This window comes from Pan paniscus, chromosome 5 (genome assembly GCF_029289425.2).
Source record: "Pan paniscus chromosome 5, NHGRI_mPanPan1-v2.0_pri, whole genome shotgun sequence".
Lineage (NCBI taxonomy): Eukaryota > Metazoa > Chordata > Mammalia > Primates > Hominidae > Pan > Pan paniscus.
Genome location: NC_073254.2, coordinates 129,427,317 through 129,443,121, shown reverse-complemented (window position 1 = coordinate 129,443,121; position 15,805 = coordinate 129,427,317). Strand labels below are relative to the sequence as shown.

The 15,805-nt window shown below is 41.6% G+C and overlaps 1 protein-coding gene across 7 annotated transcripts in view; it reads left to right on the top strand.

Moving 5' to 3' along the window:
- The window catches only part of PPIL6 (peptidylprolyl isomerase like 6), a 47,951-nt gene that overhangs the window by 6,153 nt on the left and 25,993 nt on the right, over positions 1 to 15,805 (top strand). For 6 of the 7 annotated variants that reach the window (XM_003805515.3, XM_008972114.4, XM_003805516.5 and 3 more), the window contains 4 exons: positions 3,161 to 3,349; positions 7,354 to 7,416; positions 7,517 to 7,664; positions 15,290 to 15,346. In XM_003805515.3, coding sequence (XP_003805563.1) covers positions 3,161 to 3,349; positions 7,354 to 7,416; positions 7,517 to 7,664; positions 15,290 to 15,346 — 457 coding nt within the window. The remainder of the gene's footprint in view (positions 1 to 3,160; positions 3,350 to 7,353; positions 7,417 to 7,516; positions 7,665 to 15,289; positions 15,347 to 15,805) is intronic. The other variant, XM_034962689.3, reaches the window with a different exon arrangement.

Here is a 15,805-nt window from a genome sequence, read left to right as displayed (position 1 = left end):
ATTATATGACAGACAGTATTCTAGACACACACACACACACACACACACACACACACACACACACACACACAAACACACATATATATTCTTTTTTTTTCTTTGTAGAAACAGGGTCTCGCTATTTTGGCCAAGCTGGTCTCAAACTTCTGGCTTCAAGCAGCCCTCCTACCTTGGCCTCCCAAAGTGTTGGGATTACAGGTGTGAGCCACTGTGCCCAGCTTATATACATAAATTATAATCCTTCCAACAACTCGGTGACAAATGGTCCTGGTTTGCCTGGGACTGAGGGGTTTCCTAGGATGTGGGAATTTTGGTGCTAAAAGTAGGATAGTCCTAGGCAGACCAAAACTGTTGGTCACCCTAACGTAAAACAATACTTTTTTTTTTTCTTTTTTATCAAACTTGTTATGTGACCTACCAGTGTAATGCTCTCCACCCACAGGAAAACTGTCTCATGGTTTGTGGTTTGCACCCACTCCTCTTTTGAATTCCCACTGGACTCTAGGAAATTGGTGTGGATTCTATTCCCCAGTTTCCCTCCCCTTTCAGCCTAGGTTACCTCAAGATGTTTTGTGTTCTCTTCCTCCTGCCTTTCTCATGGGTCTTGAATGAGGCTTTCCAGTTCATCATTGCTGCTTCGTTCCACCTGTGATATTCCTTATCCTTCCTTTCATCCCCCTCCCTCCCTTGTCCTCTGGCTGTTTGTTACCTTAACCTTTTCTTCCTTCTCAGGTAGTCCCTTGTCCTTCATCAATGTAAGTATTGTGTCTTGTGTCATAAGTAGTGCTTCTTAGCTCATTTGGTCTCTCTGAACTCACTAGGTTCAACTGGCCTTAGGCTTCAGCAGAATGAAGTGCCACCCTAAGTGGATGGCTTCAGGGCCATTGGGAAGGTCCCTCTCTCTGCTCCAAAGAAGGCAGCCTCATACTCTTAGTGCTGAAGGCCCTAGAAACCATCAGGTCCATGCTGTTCACATGAGGCAGGCGAGCACACCTCCCTAAGTATAGAGGAGACAGAGGAAGGCATTTACATCTTTAGCCTCCAAATAAAACATACCTTCTACTGCATTTTTCCTACCAAGCTAGCTAAAATATCCACAGTGACATTTTTTTCTCCCGTTTAGAAAGTTCTGGGTCCTGGCAGGGTGTGGTGGCTCACGCCTGTAATCCCAACACTTTGGGAGGCCGAGGCGGGCAGATCACCTGAGGTCAGGAGTTTGAGACCAGCCTGGCCAACATGGTGAAACCCCATTTCTACTAAAAATACAAAAATTAGCTGGGCATGGTGGCGGGCGCCTGTAATCCCAGCTACTCGGGAGGCTGAGGCAGGAGAATCACTTGAACATAGGAGGCAGAAGTTGCAGTGAGCTGAGATCACACCATTGCACTCCAGCCTGGGTGACAGAGCAAGACTCGGTCTCAAAAAAAAAAAAAAAAAAAGAAAGAAAGTAAGTTTTGGGTCCTGTAAAATATGATGACACTGATAAATTTAAACACTCCAGGAAGTATCGACCCACTGGCTCTATCAGTGATTTATAGTTCAGCATAAGCAAGTCTCTTCTCTGCCTAGAAGCAGGTTTTGATAAGGGCATAGGAAGCAAGCAATAGGATATTAAATCTGCTGAGGAGAATGAAGCAAGTTGGCAAGTTGAATGTAAACTGTTCCTCAACCTAGTATTTCTCCAAGTGCAGTCTCTAGAACAGCAACATCAGCACCTCCTAGGAGGTTGTTAGAAATCCACATTCTGGCGGGTTACAGTGGCTCACACCTATAATCCCAACACTTTGGGAGGCTGAGGTGGGAGGATCTTGAGCCCAGGAATTCAGGACCAGCCTAGGCAATATAGTGAGACTTCATCTCCAAAAAAACAAATAAATAAATGCAAATTCTCAGGCACCATCCTAGAATGAGAATATTGGGGGAAAGGGAGAGGGGACTCAGATTCTGTGATTCTGAGAATCTGAGATCAATGAGAATCTCAGATTCAGTGATTCTCATTGCCCACGAAAGTTTGAGCATGGCTGTTCCAAATTATTCATGGTTTGCCTGGCTGGTACTGGGTAATAATAAACCAGATCTCCTCAGAGGGGATGTCCCTCAAGCCCACCGGAGATTTAGAAGGTTTACCATCAGCGTTGTGTTGATGAAAACACTAACACACTGCATTTTGAGGGGCTGAAGGCACTGTGCTGAGGAAGGTGAGTTTTCTTCCTCACTGCTCCTAGTTGTGCCCCAGAAATCCCTGTTGACCCTCGTAAGTCATTTCCTAACCTTAAGCCCCACACTACCCAAAAAACATTTTCCCAATCCTCTGCATTGAACCCCATGTCTTACCTGGACCCCCTATCCTTTCCAAGTATGCACACAGTAAAATGTGCTTTAGGAATGAAGACAGAGACTGAATTTTGTTTGCAAGTTAATATAACAGGTATGCCAGGCTCATGATGATTTTTGTTACCAGATTACCATTTATCTTCTATTAATGTGTCGACCTAAAAGGAAGAAGCTGAAACAAAATTAATATAGAGTGTTAATTTGGGCCAAGGTTGAGGACTGCAGCCCAGGACACATTTCCAAGTTGCCTTGGGGAGTGCTCCAGAGAACAAAATAGAGGCTCAAGTGTTTAAAGAAAAAAGAATGAATCAGAAGAAGGGGCGATTACAAAAGCTGTTGGTCAGGAATTGTCATTGATTTACAGAAATAACATTGGTTAGCAATTGGCTATATGTTGTTGAACTATAGGGTGGATGGCTTTTTATGGCTGTTTGGTGTCAGTCTAGAGCCCACATAGTAAGTGGAGGTAATTATTTAGCTCAAGGGAGAGTGAGACATAACTGCTATTACATTTTAAATGCCTTTCTGGGCATGATAATTTAAAGGGGCTCACATTCCTCAGATAAATTTTTTTTCATTTGTAACATTTTTATGATACTTTTTAGATCATTCTTTACTTTTAGTGATGTCAGATTCTTAAAAATGTTCTTAAGTTCTTTCTGAGAGCAAAATTCTGAAGGACGATAAAAACTTATTTTTAAAAGATTCAATACTAGAGTTGACAAATTCAGACCTAGAGTTGATCCTAAGCTCTGGCTTATGGGTTTAGCAAGTTTTCCCCCCACTTCTTACGTTTTTTTTTTTTTTTTGTCCTTTTCCCTTACAGGAACTCAAAAATGAAACCTGGGAATATTCTTCCTCTGTGATTTCTTTTGTTAATGGTCAGTTTCTGGGTGATGCATTGGATCTGCAGAAATGGGCCCACGAGGTGTGGGATATAGTTGACATTAAACCCTCTGCACTTTATGACGCACTTACTGAGGATTTTTCCGCTAAATTCTTAAGAGACACCAAGGCAAGTTATACTAACTTTTAAAGAAAAATCATGGAATCTTTGACCCTTTATATTGATTCAGCATTAATTATTGATGTCCTAATGAAGGAGATTATAAAAAAGTAGGAGACTAAGTTTAAAGCCTAGTTCCATTTCCATTTACAAAAGATTGTAATATGGTGGTATGTAAAGCAAGTGTGTCTCACAGCCCGTGGGCTGCACGGGGAGATCATCTCTGTGCAGACATTTTTACTTCCCATTAGAGATTTATATGCATGAATTACCTATTTTAAAATATAAAGACCACCCCCTCAGAGAAGGTAAAACCTATCATCCATTCATCTTGAGTGTGAAATATTTAAATTAAGACTGTCCAACATCTAGGCAAGAGCTGCTGAGCTAAGAGAATGGAAAGTTGTTTGAAGAAAGGTGACATTTTAAAGCATGAACACAGGCCGGGCGCGGTGGCTCATGCCTGTAATCCCATTACTTTGGGAGGCCGAGGCAGGTGGATCACAAGGTCAAGAGATCGAGACCATCCTGGCCAACACGGTGAAACGCCATCTCTACTAAAAATACAAAAATTAGCTGGGCGTGGTGGCATGTACCTGTAATCCCAGCTACTCGGGAGGCTGAAGCAGGAGAATCACTTAAACCTGGGAGGTGGAGGTTGCAGTGAGCCGAGATCGCACCACTGCACTCCAGCCTGGTGCAGAGCGAGACTCCGTCTCAAAAAAAAAAAAAAAAAAGTATGAACACATAGTTAGCAAGAGCAAGCCCAGACAGGCTGTGCCAGTGGGGAGGTTTCCAGTGGCAGAGGATAGTCATGAAGCATGAGGTCCAGGGGTGAGAGATAGTTATCAGGATGTGATGGCAGTAGGGGTGGAGGGACTTTGCAGTCCTGCTCAGAAACCTTCTTGTAGCAACAACTGCATTGTGCAGAAAATCATTTCATGCCCATGGCGGCCTGTGCCTACAGTGAGCCAATGCTAAGATCTGAGCTGTGCATAGGTAAAGGCCTTGTCTCATTCATCCTTGTTGAACCACTGCTCAAACAGACCTGAAACATAATAGGTGCTCAGTGCGTGTTTGATTGAATAAACAGTGCACTTTGACAATGCTAGAAACTCTGGGGTGTGGGGAGGCATTTAATGTTCAAACAGTTAATTCCCAAAGGGTCAGGAGTCTAGCTGTACATGCCCTGGGAATGGCAGGGGGACAGCAAGGAGGCCAGAATTTGTGGGGAAAGAAGCTGGGAAGATGAGTTTCAGTCAAGATTCTTGGTGCCAGCATTACCAAGCTCCTCTGATTGATCGAAGGCGAAAAGGTATGTATTGAAAGGATGCTGTTATCTCACAATTGACAGGAAAGCTGGACAACAGCTTTGGAAAACAGGCGGGAACCAATGAGGCCTGGCAGCAGGAAGACATGGCCAGAGTCACACTGCAGGGATGTGCTGCCAGGGAACTGCCATGGCACTGCTGGCCCTTGTTCACACCACCACCTTCAATGAGATTAACTGTTCAATGCTTCAGTGTCTTTTCATCACTCCCTGGAGACCTAAGCCCAGGCAGGAGCACCTAGCTGGCAAGGCTAAGTCATATTCCCAAAACCTGGTGCTCTCAGCATGGGGAGAGGGAGAATCTGGCCCCTTTAGGTTCTAGTGAAGGTGGTGGGACCCTGTGAGGAGTTCCCCAGATAGGAAGGGTACTCAGATTTTAATTAGGAAAAAAAAAAATCCAATAGATCCTAAAGAAAGATTGAGGCTGGATTATGATTTATTGTCCATCTGAACGAAGGAGTTGGATTTTATCCAGAAGGAAACTGAACCAACAGAGCTTTCCATAAAAGAGTATGACGTAATCCTCTGTTTTTCTGGAAAAATGTTTAGGTCTGTGCAGAAGCAGGCTGGAGTAGGGGAGAGCTTGGGAGCAGGGGATTGGATAGCAGCATGGGCTGGACATAATGAAAGCCCGAGATAATTCGTGGCAGTGAGGATAGAGGATAGTCATGAAGCGTTCCAGAGACAATAGATTTTTTTTGCACAGAGGGTGGACTTTTCTTGCTGAATAAAACCCAGGGATTTGTTTACTTCCGGTTAGAACCATATGGTAGATAAATATGCTTGCCTGTTTGGCTGCTAGATGACTGGGACATTACCTTGTGTTGCATTCATTTGAACTCTTATTGGCATTTTCAGAACTATCTATTCTGGACTATCTCATAAAGATAATATCTTGATGCGCAGGGAAGTTTAATGGTGTCTGAATGGACAGTAAGTCCATTTCCTAAGTCAGCCATGATTTCCAATATATCCTCTTTATCCTCCTGAGCCTCTGAAGTTTACTGTATTATGCCTCCTATTCTTTAGTTACACTATTCTGTTTTATACTTAAAAACTTGTAGTATAGAAGCTGAGAGGCGCAAATTAATTTTAATTAGTATGGATGGAACATTTCATTGCTAGATGCCAGATAGCACAATATTATTTCAGTCTTTTCATTAAAAAAATTAGAGTGACATAAAAAATATGATACATTTAATTTCATGTTTCCTAGATTCTTAAGAAAGAGGACAGGACAAGTTATGCACCTTGCTCAATAAGGTGGTTTTTTTTGGTTTTTTTTCTTCATAGGGTCTCACTCTGTCACCCAGGCTGTAGTGCAGTGGCACAATCATAGCTCACTGCAGCCTCAACCTCCCTGGGCTCAGATGGTCCTATTGCCTCAGTCTTCCAAGTAGCTGGGACTACAGACACATGCCATCATGCCCAGCTAATTTCTTAATTTTTTTGTAAAGACAGGGTCTCACCATGTTGCCCAGGCTGGTTTCAAACTCCTGGGCTCAAGGGATCCACCCACCTTGGCCTCCTAAAGTGCTGGGATTACAGGCATGAACCAGGGTGGCATTTTAATGTAGGAGAATGGTGCCCAAGACTTGAAATGTACTCCATTAAATGTGCTTTAGCCCCTAAATGAATGCTATTATGTTGAAACTAGCATTTTCATTTTGAATGCCTCTTTGTAGAGCTAGACAAGGTCTCACAAATGTTTTCCTCTATGAGAAAGGATATCAAGTGAAGACAAGCTGGGGGCATCTGTGCACGTGAGGGTATTATTGAATATAACTTGAAAGCCCAGCATCCTTCTCTTCCCTATCTCTGGTGCTACACCTGCTATGGATATAGGGACCTGATTTTCCCACTCAGAACAGATATGGCCTGGCTCTGGTTAGCTAATCTGTGCTGTCTCTGAAAATCCAGGACGCACAGTAACCAAATCCATGATGTTCATGATGGATCCTTCCCAAAAATAGGAAAGAAGCGAAGTAGAGAAGAATCCCCGGTCTGTTTTCTTCCCCACACTAGGTGTGGCTATTTCCACACCTAGTTGTGATGTGGTAGATATCTAGGCCATGTGTTTCACTCTTGTGAGATAGGTTAATGTTCTCCAGAGCTTTCACTCTGGAAAGGTTTTTAAAATGTATAATGTGGGCTGGGTGCGGCGGTGGCTCACGCCTGTAATTCCAGTACTTTGGGGAGGCCAAGGTAGGCGATCCCTTGAGCTCAGGAGTTCGAGACCACCCTGGGCAACGTGGTGAAACCCCATCTCTATCAAAAATACAAAAATTAGCTGGGGCTGGTGGTGGTGCATGTGTGTAGTTCCAGCTACTTCAGAGGCTGCGGTGGAAGGATCACTTGAGCCCAGGAGGTTGAGGCTGCAATGAGCCAAGATGGTGCCACTACACCCCAGCCTGGGGGACAGAGCCAGACCCTGTCTCAAAAATAAATAAATAAATAAATACAATAATAAAAATTAAAATGTGTAAAGTGGGTTATAAAAACTTGATAAAATGAAATAAACTAATACAGGTCATTCACTTAATTTTACTGTAATATTATCCATTGGTAATGTTATTGAAATCTTTTCACTAAAAATATTGTATCTGCTGTATTTTTGGTCATTTCTGAAAACTTTCTTGTAAGACTTTGACCTGCATTATATGATTCTCCTTAATCTTCACAGCATGATTTCGTGTTTTTGGACATTTGTATTGATTCTTCTCCAATTGGAAGATTGATTTTTGAGGTGATACTTTTTTTTAATATGTAAGTTTGTGGGGGTAGGATCTATAACTGTTGGAGTGTTAAATATTTAATCTTTGAAACCTTTTGTCTTTATTTTGTAGCTATACTGTGATGTGTGTCCCAAAACATGTAAAAATTTTCAGGTCTTGTGCACAGGAAAAGCAGGGTTTTCTCAACGTGGCATAAGACTACATTACAAAAATTCCATTTTTCATCGAATAGTACAGAATGGCTGGATACAAGGAGGGGGTAAGTTTAAAAACTTAAATATGAGTTAATTGCAATATCAAATGAGAAGGTCCAAACTTGCGTTTATCTTTATGAAATGTATGTAGAATTAGATATACTTAAAATTAGACGTATTTAAAGAATGCTTTATATAGCCAAATAATGAAGTAAGATATTTGTATTCTTTAAAAAACACCCTAATTATTAAAATAAATAAATCTAATTTATGTTACCAGGAATATTCCAAATTCAAAAATGACATAGGAGAGTAGGGTGACATTTTATTTTACCATTTTTATTTTTACAAATTTTAAATGCTCACCTAAATACATAGTACCTAGAAATACAGTGGTTTTAATAAGTATACTAAGAGTGGGAATTTGAAAATATAGTAAATGGAAAACAACTTATTTCTCACCAAACATCTTACATTATTACAAGTAAAAAGAAATGTCTAAAGGATTTTGGTTTCTATGTTCTCTTTCTTTTCAGGTCAGTCCTTTGGTTTTACATAGACTAGGTGTCTGATTAAAAGCATGGAATTGAATTTTGGGCGCCTTTTGGGGGATAGTCCATAGGAAGCAACCAGGCAGTAATTTACACATAATTGGCTTAGTGTCAAAGGAAATTTGCTTGAACTCGATGACACATGGAGAAGTTTAAATTAGTTTTTACCATTTTTTATATGATCTGGAACATTCTGAGGCTGACGAGGAGAAATATATAGATATATTCCAAGCATCCTACATATTAAAGCAGGTATTTTCCCTTTGGTTTCTCCACAGTGAGATCGTACCACAAATATTGTTATCTAACCTCACTTTCAAGTGTTTTTCCATTTTGTGTCTTTCCACTGAATATGTGGTGTCTATCTAACCATGCCAATGAACATAAACATACAAAATGTTTAGCATCTGCCTAGTTTTTTTTTATCATATTGCTACACCAGTTTAATTAATTCCCCATTGGTGAACATTTAGATGGTTTTCTATTTTTTGTTAGTATAAAACATTTCTCAAGGGGTCCTGTTAATATTAGGGGCTCCTGACAATGAGTTCAGTGTTGACTCTCATGTGCTAGGCTTTCAGATGCTGTGTTCTTTTTTTTTTTTTTTTTTTTTTTGAAACAGAGTCTCGCTCTGTCGCCCAGGCTGTAGTGCAGTGGCACGATCTCGGCTCACTGCAAGCTCCACCTCCCAGGTTCAAGCAATTCTCCCTGCCTCAGCCTCCCGAGTAGCCAGGATTGCAGGGGCCCACCCCTACACCTGGCTAATTTTTGTATTTTTTTAGTAGAGACAGGTTTGCCGTGTTGGCCAGGCTGGCCTTGAACTCCTGACCTCAGGTGATCCACATGCCTCAGCCTCCCAAAGTGCTGGGATTACAGGCATGAGCCACCACACCCAGCCTCAGATGCTGTATTCTTTTGTTTCGTTTTATTTTTGTTTTTGCTTAGCTCCCACCACCCTTGCAAGATTTGGGAAAAGTAGGTCATATTATTTGTTTGTGTTTTTATTTATTTAAAGTAAAATTTCCAAATAGTAAAGTGCACAGATCTTGGGTCATATTTTCAAACAGTGAGACAGCAATGTTAAGGACGGCTTGGGAAAAAGTTGGATTGCTAGATTCAAATCCAAGCTCTGATTCATGTAAGTTATACCATCTTGATAAGCTGCTTAGCCTCTCTGAATCAGTTTCTTAATCATAAAATGGGGATAATGATAAGAATATCACAGGATGTGGTGAGGATTCAATGACCTGGTGTGTTGGAAGTGCCAAACTCTGGAAACATCCTCTCTCCCTACAGATGTCCAGTTCCCACGATCCAGACCCCAAGAGAGGGTTCTTGAATCTCTCACAAGAAAGAATTCAGGGCAAGTTTGTTGAGTAAAGTGAAAGTAAGTTTATTAGGAAAGTAAAGGAACAGAAGAATGGCTACTCTGTAGACACAGCAGCCCCTGAGAGCTGCTGGTTGCCCATTTTTATGGCTATTTCTTGATTATATGCTAAAGGTGGATAATTCATGCTTCCCTTTTTGAGACCATACAGGGTAACTTCCTGATGTTGCCATGGCATTTGTAAACTGTCATGGCGCTAATGGGAGTATAGCAGTGAGGACGACCAGAGGTCACTCTCATCGCCATCTTGGTTTTGGTGGATTTTGGCTGGCTTCTTTACTGCAGCCTGTTTTATCAGCAAGGTCTTAATGACCTGTATCTTGTGCCAACCTCCTGTCTAATCCTGTGACTCAGAATGCTATAACCATCTGGGAATGCAACCCAGTAGGTCTCAGCCTCATTTTACCCAGCTCCTATTCAAGATGAAGTTGCTGTGGTTCACATGCCTCTTATACCACGGGACTATGTAGAATTTTGGAGGATAGGAGCTAAACGTGGTTTTGTGCTGTGCCTTAGGATGCCTCCAGGCGCTGTTGCTTGCCCTTTGGGACTAACAGGCTGTACCCAGTCAACACTGCCTGCCCCTCCTCCTCACATCTTATCTTCTGACCTCTTACACACTCGGTTGCACACACAGCCTCTGGCTGCCTCCTAAGCACATCAAGCATGCATGGGCCCTGAGGCCTCGTTTATTTTGCCTGGGGCACATACTGCCCAGCCTGTTCCTGCAGGTATCCCTTGTTTCACCCCCTGCCCCCAACCCCACTGTCTGTTTCTGATTATTGCCCAGAGATTATCTGAGCAAGGCCTTACCGGACCACCCTATATGAAACTGCCATCTTCCTGTCCACACACTCCGCTCACCCCTCCTGCCACCCTCCTACTCCTTACCTTGTTTTATCTTTCTTCCTAGCACTTTTCATCATTAGACATACTACCATATGTTTCTTAGTTCATTTGTTTATTGTCTGTTTCTCTAAATTCCATGGGGGCAGAAATTTTTATCTATTTTATTCACTATGGTATCCCACGTACTACAACAGTGCTTGAGATATAGTAGGTGCTTAATAAATACTTGTAGAAAGAAAAGAAGGAAGAGAGTGTAAGAAGGAAAATAGGTGGTTAAACAGGAAACATACATTCTCTGCATTTTTAAAGTCCAAAGTTAAGATAGCAAGTCATTATACCACTTTGGTTGGATTCCCCCTCTGGCTCCCTCGAGGCCTACTTCCTTCAGAAGGATTAAAAAAAATTGATACCAACACTTTGTTAATCAAAGAAAATGAAATAAACTTTTTTACACAAAAAATGATCATGTTTTACATAAGACTAATATATATATATATATATATATATATATATATATATATATATATATATGGTGAGGATATCCAGGACCCACCAAATAATTCCAGTAAGAAAATTCAAACGCTTAACAAAGATTGATTTTTCAATAGCCCATTAGTCACAGAACAATTACCCAACTATTAACAATTAAACCTACCTGTATATTAGAAATACATTTCATTTCACCCATACATCCAACATACTTTAAAATGGATAGAGGAAAATTTTATTAACTGGCTTTAGAAAAAAAAAAAGTACCTATTGAACTCATATATTATTATTATTATTTTGAGGCAGAGTTTCGCTCCATCATCCAGGCTGGATTACGTGGCACCATCTCAGCTCACTGCAGCCTCCACCTCTGGGGTTCAAGTGATACTCCTGCCTCAGCCTCCCGAGTAACTGGGATACAGGCACGCGCCACCATGCCCAGCTAATTTTTTCTATTTTTAGTAGAGATGGGGTTTCACCATGTTGGCCAGACTGGTCTTGAACTCCCAACCTCAAGTGATCCGCCCACCTCAGCCTCCCAAAGTGCTGGGATTACAGGCATGAGCCACCGTGCCCAGCTGAACTCATATATTATTGCTTAAAGAGAACATACCAAATTCTTACCTCAGTGTTCCCTTGTAAAAAAAAGTGGAAATCCATAGTCCAGAGAGACTCTTTAAGAATGAGCGCTGCTATGGTGTGAGTTGGCTGAAGGTTAAGAGATATGAATGAAAGTAGTAAAAACAAATAAAAACAGAAGAATGAGCCGCTGATAAGTACAATATGTTTATAACTCATAAAACATTTCATGTTGTGAATTTTCTCGAGCATACCAAATAATTAATATGCTTCAGGCTTTCCGTTTGACTTACATTTATAGGATTTCTTTCCAGTAGGAGTTTTCACACGACTTTTAAATTAATTGTCTAAATGAACTTTTCTGTGTTTTTCTAACTACTAGGGTTCTAATCAAGTATGCATTTTTATGTTCATAAGGTCCATCTCCAGTGTATATTATTATGTGACTTTGAATGGATTTGAGAGAAATGAAGACATTCCCACATTCTTTTTTTTTTGAGACAGGGTCTTGTTCTGTCGCTCAGGCTGAGTGTAGTGGCACAATCACAGCTCGCTGCAGCCTCAACCTCCTGGACTCAAGTGATCTTCTCAGCCTCCTAAGTAGCTGGAACTACAGGCACACATTACCATGCCTGGCAAATTTTTAAAAATTTTTTTGTAAAGACAGGGTCTCTCTATGTTGCCCAGGCTGGTCCTGAACTCCTGGACTCAAACAATGAATCCTCTTGCCTCAGCCCCACCAAAGTGTTAGGAATATAGGCATGGGTCTTAGCCTGTCACCCAGGCTGGAGTGCAATGGCACAATCATGGCTCTCACTGCAGCCTTGAACTCCTCCCACTTCAGCCTCCCAAGTAGCAGGGATTACGGGCACATGCCACCATGCCCAGCTAATTTTAAAAAACTTTTGTAGGCCAGGCACGGTGGCTCACGCTTGTAATCCCAGCACTTTGGGAGGCTGAGGTGGGTGGATCACGAGGTCAGGAGTTCGAGACCAGTCCGGCCAATATGGTGAAACCCCCCTCTCTACTAAAAATACAAAAATAAGCTGGGCGTGGTGGCATGCGCCTATAGTCCCAGCTGCTCGGGAGGCTGAGGCAGGAGAATCGGTTGAACCCGAGAGGTGGAGGTTGCAGTGAGCCGAGATGATGCCACTGCACTCCAGCCTGGGCAACAGAGCAAGACTCTGTCTCAAAAAAATAAATTTTTTTTGTAGAGACAGAGTCTCACTATATTGCCCAGGCTGGTCTTGAACTCCTGGCCTCAAGTAACCCTCCCACCTCGGCCTCCCAAAGTGCTGGGATTACAGGCATGAGCCACCACACCTGGCCACTTTCCATACATTCAGAGCTCTTCTCCAGAATGAGTTGTTTTATGTTATCAAATAGAACTAGAACACCAAAGGCCCTTACCGCATTTCCTCTATTCATAAGACGTTTCTTCAGTGTGAGTTCAGAAGGATCTTTTGAGATAAATTTAATGCATTTTATTATCATCGTCATCATATTGAGCAGAATGATGAAGATGATGATAATGAGAAGGGGCATTCTAGAAGCATGTGATGCTGCATGGGCATGACACTCTGCCAAACACTGCCTGAGTGCTCTACCTATGTTATTTCATTTCATCCTCAGAGCTACCTGTGAGGCAGTTACCATTATCCCTGTTTGTACAGATAAGCAAACAGGTTTGGAAAAAGTAACTGACATCAGCATTTTAATCAAAGATCATCTGACTTTAAAGTTTGCTTTTAACCACTATTTGGCATCTCTGAATTTGTTGTCAGAAGTATAGCAATAATATCAGATATACAAGGCTGAATTCAAGAGGGTGGATATGGCCACAAAAAAGAATAGTAAATACGGATTGAAATGGTGTCAATATAAAATATTCACCTAGGAGATCTGAAGCAGAGGACAAGAGTAATGTTGGTGGGTGTGGGAGGGAGGGGGCAAGGGAATGTGACCAACGGGTAGGTAAGTTGGCAGGGGAGAAGACCACCTGGGTGGATTTCCCTGAGAGAACCAACCCCTAGGATCTGAAGGGATTGATGGTGGGGGGGCCCTCAGCTTCCCCATTTCCAGATTCAGCCTTCAGCCATGACAACTTCCTTTCGAGAGCTGCCTGGGGCTGGGTAGTGAACCATGGCTGAGTTTTAGGTGAGTCAGGTTGGAGACTTAAGGCTTGTCAATTAACTTCTGAGCCAGCTTTCTGAGTAGTATAATTTAAATGCTGCATGGCCTTTCTGGGATAAATTCTCTCTACATGCTTGGTGTTGCATCAGTTTTCTTTGAAAAATAGCACACACACTTTTATTGTAGGTAAATTGCTCATACTGACTTTAAAAAGCATAGTCCTTCAATAAATATTTATTGAGCACTGTATTAAAGGAGGCAGCAGAATAGAGCTGAAGTTAGTAGACAGATACTGATGGGGAGGATGGGGGAGAGAGGACAGACCTCAGAGCCCGCTCTTTTCACTAGAGTTAGCTTTGCTCCTCTTTTAGCTGTGGATAGATAAAAAATAACTTGTTCATGGAGTCTTTTTATAGTGGGAGCATTGCCTAAACCAAAATATGCGTAGCATGTGAACACCTGAAAAAAACCTTGTTACATTATAGGAAACTTTATTTCCAATATGCTAGGTAAATAAATGAGTTATCACTATAGGATATGAAATTTTGAACATGAATTCTGTTTGCAGCACCTATTTTTTATTCATATTCTTTTTTTTTTTTTTTTTTTTTTGAGATGGAGTCTCACACTGTCACCCAGGCTGGAGTGCAGTGGTGCGATCTCAGCTCACTGCAACCTCTGCCTCCCGGATTCAAGCGATTCTCCTGCCTCAGCCTCCCGAGTAGCTGGGATTACAGGCACCAGCCACCACACCCAGCTAATTTTTGTATTTTTGGTGGAGACAGGTTTCACCATGTTGGCCAGGCTGGTCTCGAACTCCTGGCCTCAAGTGATTTGACTGCTTCGGCCTCCCAAAGTGCTGGGATTACAGGTGTGTCACCGCGCCTGGCTCTATTTTTTATACATATTCTAAAAATAACTTACTTTTCCTGTTTTAGCCTCTTAGTTTAATCTTGATCTCAGAAAAACAAGATAGACTGTGGAATAACTTATGAAGAAAGCAGAATTTATGTGAACATACTTTTGAAAAATTGTGACCACAATTATAATTTAATGCTTCATCCTTTCAAAAGTTTGCATTATCATGAATGTAAAAGTGCTTATAAAATACAAGTGAAATTATTATAGTAATATTTTCATAGTGTGGATATTGAATAATTAGGTAACTTATTCTATTCATTGGTATAAGTGGAATCATATTGCATTCTTTTGTTTTTTTTTTGAAATGGAGTTTCACTCTCGTTGCTCAGGCTGGAGTGCAACGGCGCAATCTCGGCTCACCGCAACCTCCACCTCCTGAGTTCAAGCAATTCTCCTGCATCAGCCTCCCTAGTAGCTGGGATTACAGGCACATGCCACCACGCCCAGCTAATTTTTGTGTTTTTAGTAGAGACAGGGTTTCACCATGTTGGCCAGGCCGGTCTCGAATGCCTGACCTCAGGTGATCTGCCTGCCTCGGCTTCCCAAAGTGCTGGGATTACAGGCGTGAGCTACCATACCTGGCTGATTCCTCTTTTTTTTTTTTTTAATCGAGATGGAGTCTCATTATGTTGCCCAGGCTGGTCTCAAACTCCTGGGCTCCAGTGATCATCCCACCTCAGCCTTGAAATCATCATTGAAAGCAAATTTTTTTCCCTGTCATTATTGTATCCTAAATTTTTTCATCTCAAAATTCTAATGTTTATTTGTTGCTATTTCTCAGATATAGTGTATGGAAAAGGAGATAATGGAGAGTCGATTTATGGTCCAACATTTGAAGGTATGTATCTTTACATTTTGTTAGTTATATATTAGTTGATTATTCAAAGTTAACAGGACTGGACAGTTTCACAATTCCAAATAAGATATCACTGGGGGCAATACTTACAGTACAAGCAAGAGGTAAAAATGAGCAGATCGGGGGGAAGCGCCCTAAGGCCCGACCAGAGCAGCTTCATACACACATATTTTTTTCACTTACCTAATGATATTATTTCTTTAGGGTAAATCCCAGAATTAGGATTGTAGAGTCAAAGGGAATTTATATTTTTAGGGCTTGTAATTTCCCGTGCTGATACTTAGAACTGGTACCTTGATAATCATTCTATTTAGATTGCTGTCAGGTGGCCAGGTATGGTGGCTCACGCCTATAATCCCAGCACTTTGGGAGGCCGAGGTGGGTGGATCATTTGAGGTCAGGAGTTCGAGATCAGCCTGGCTAATATGGTGAAACTCCATC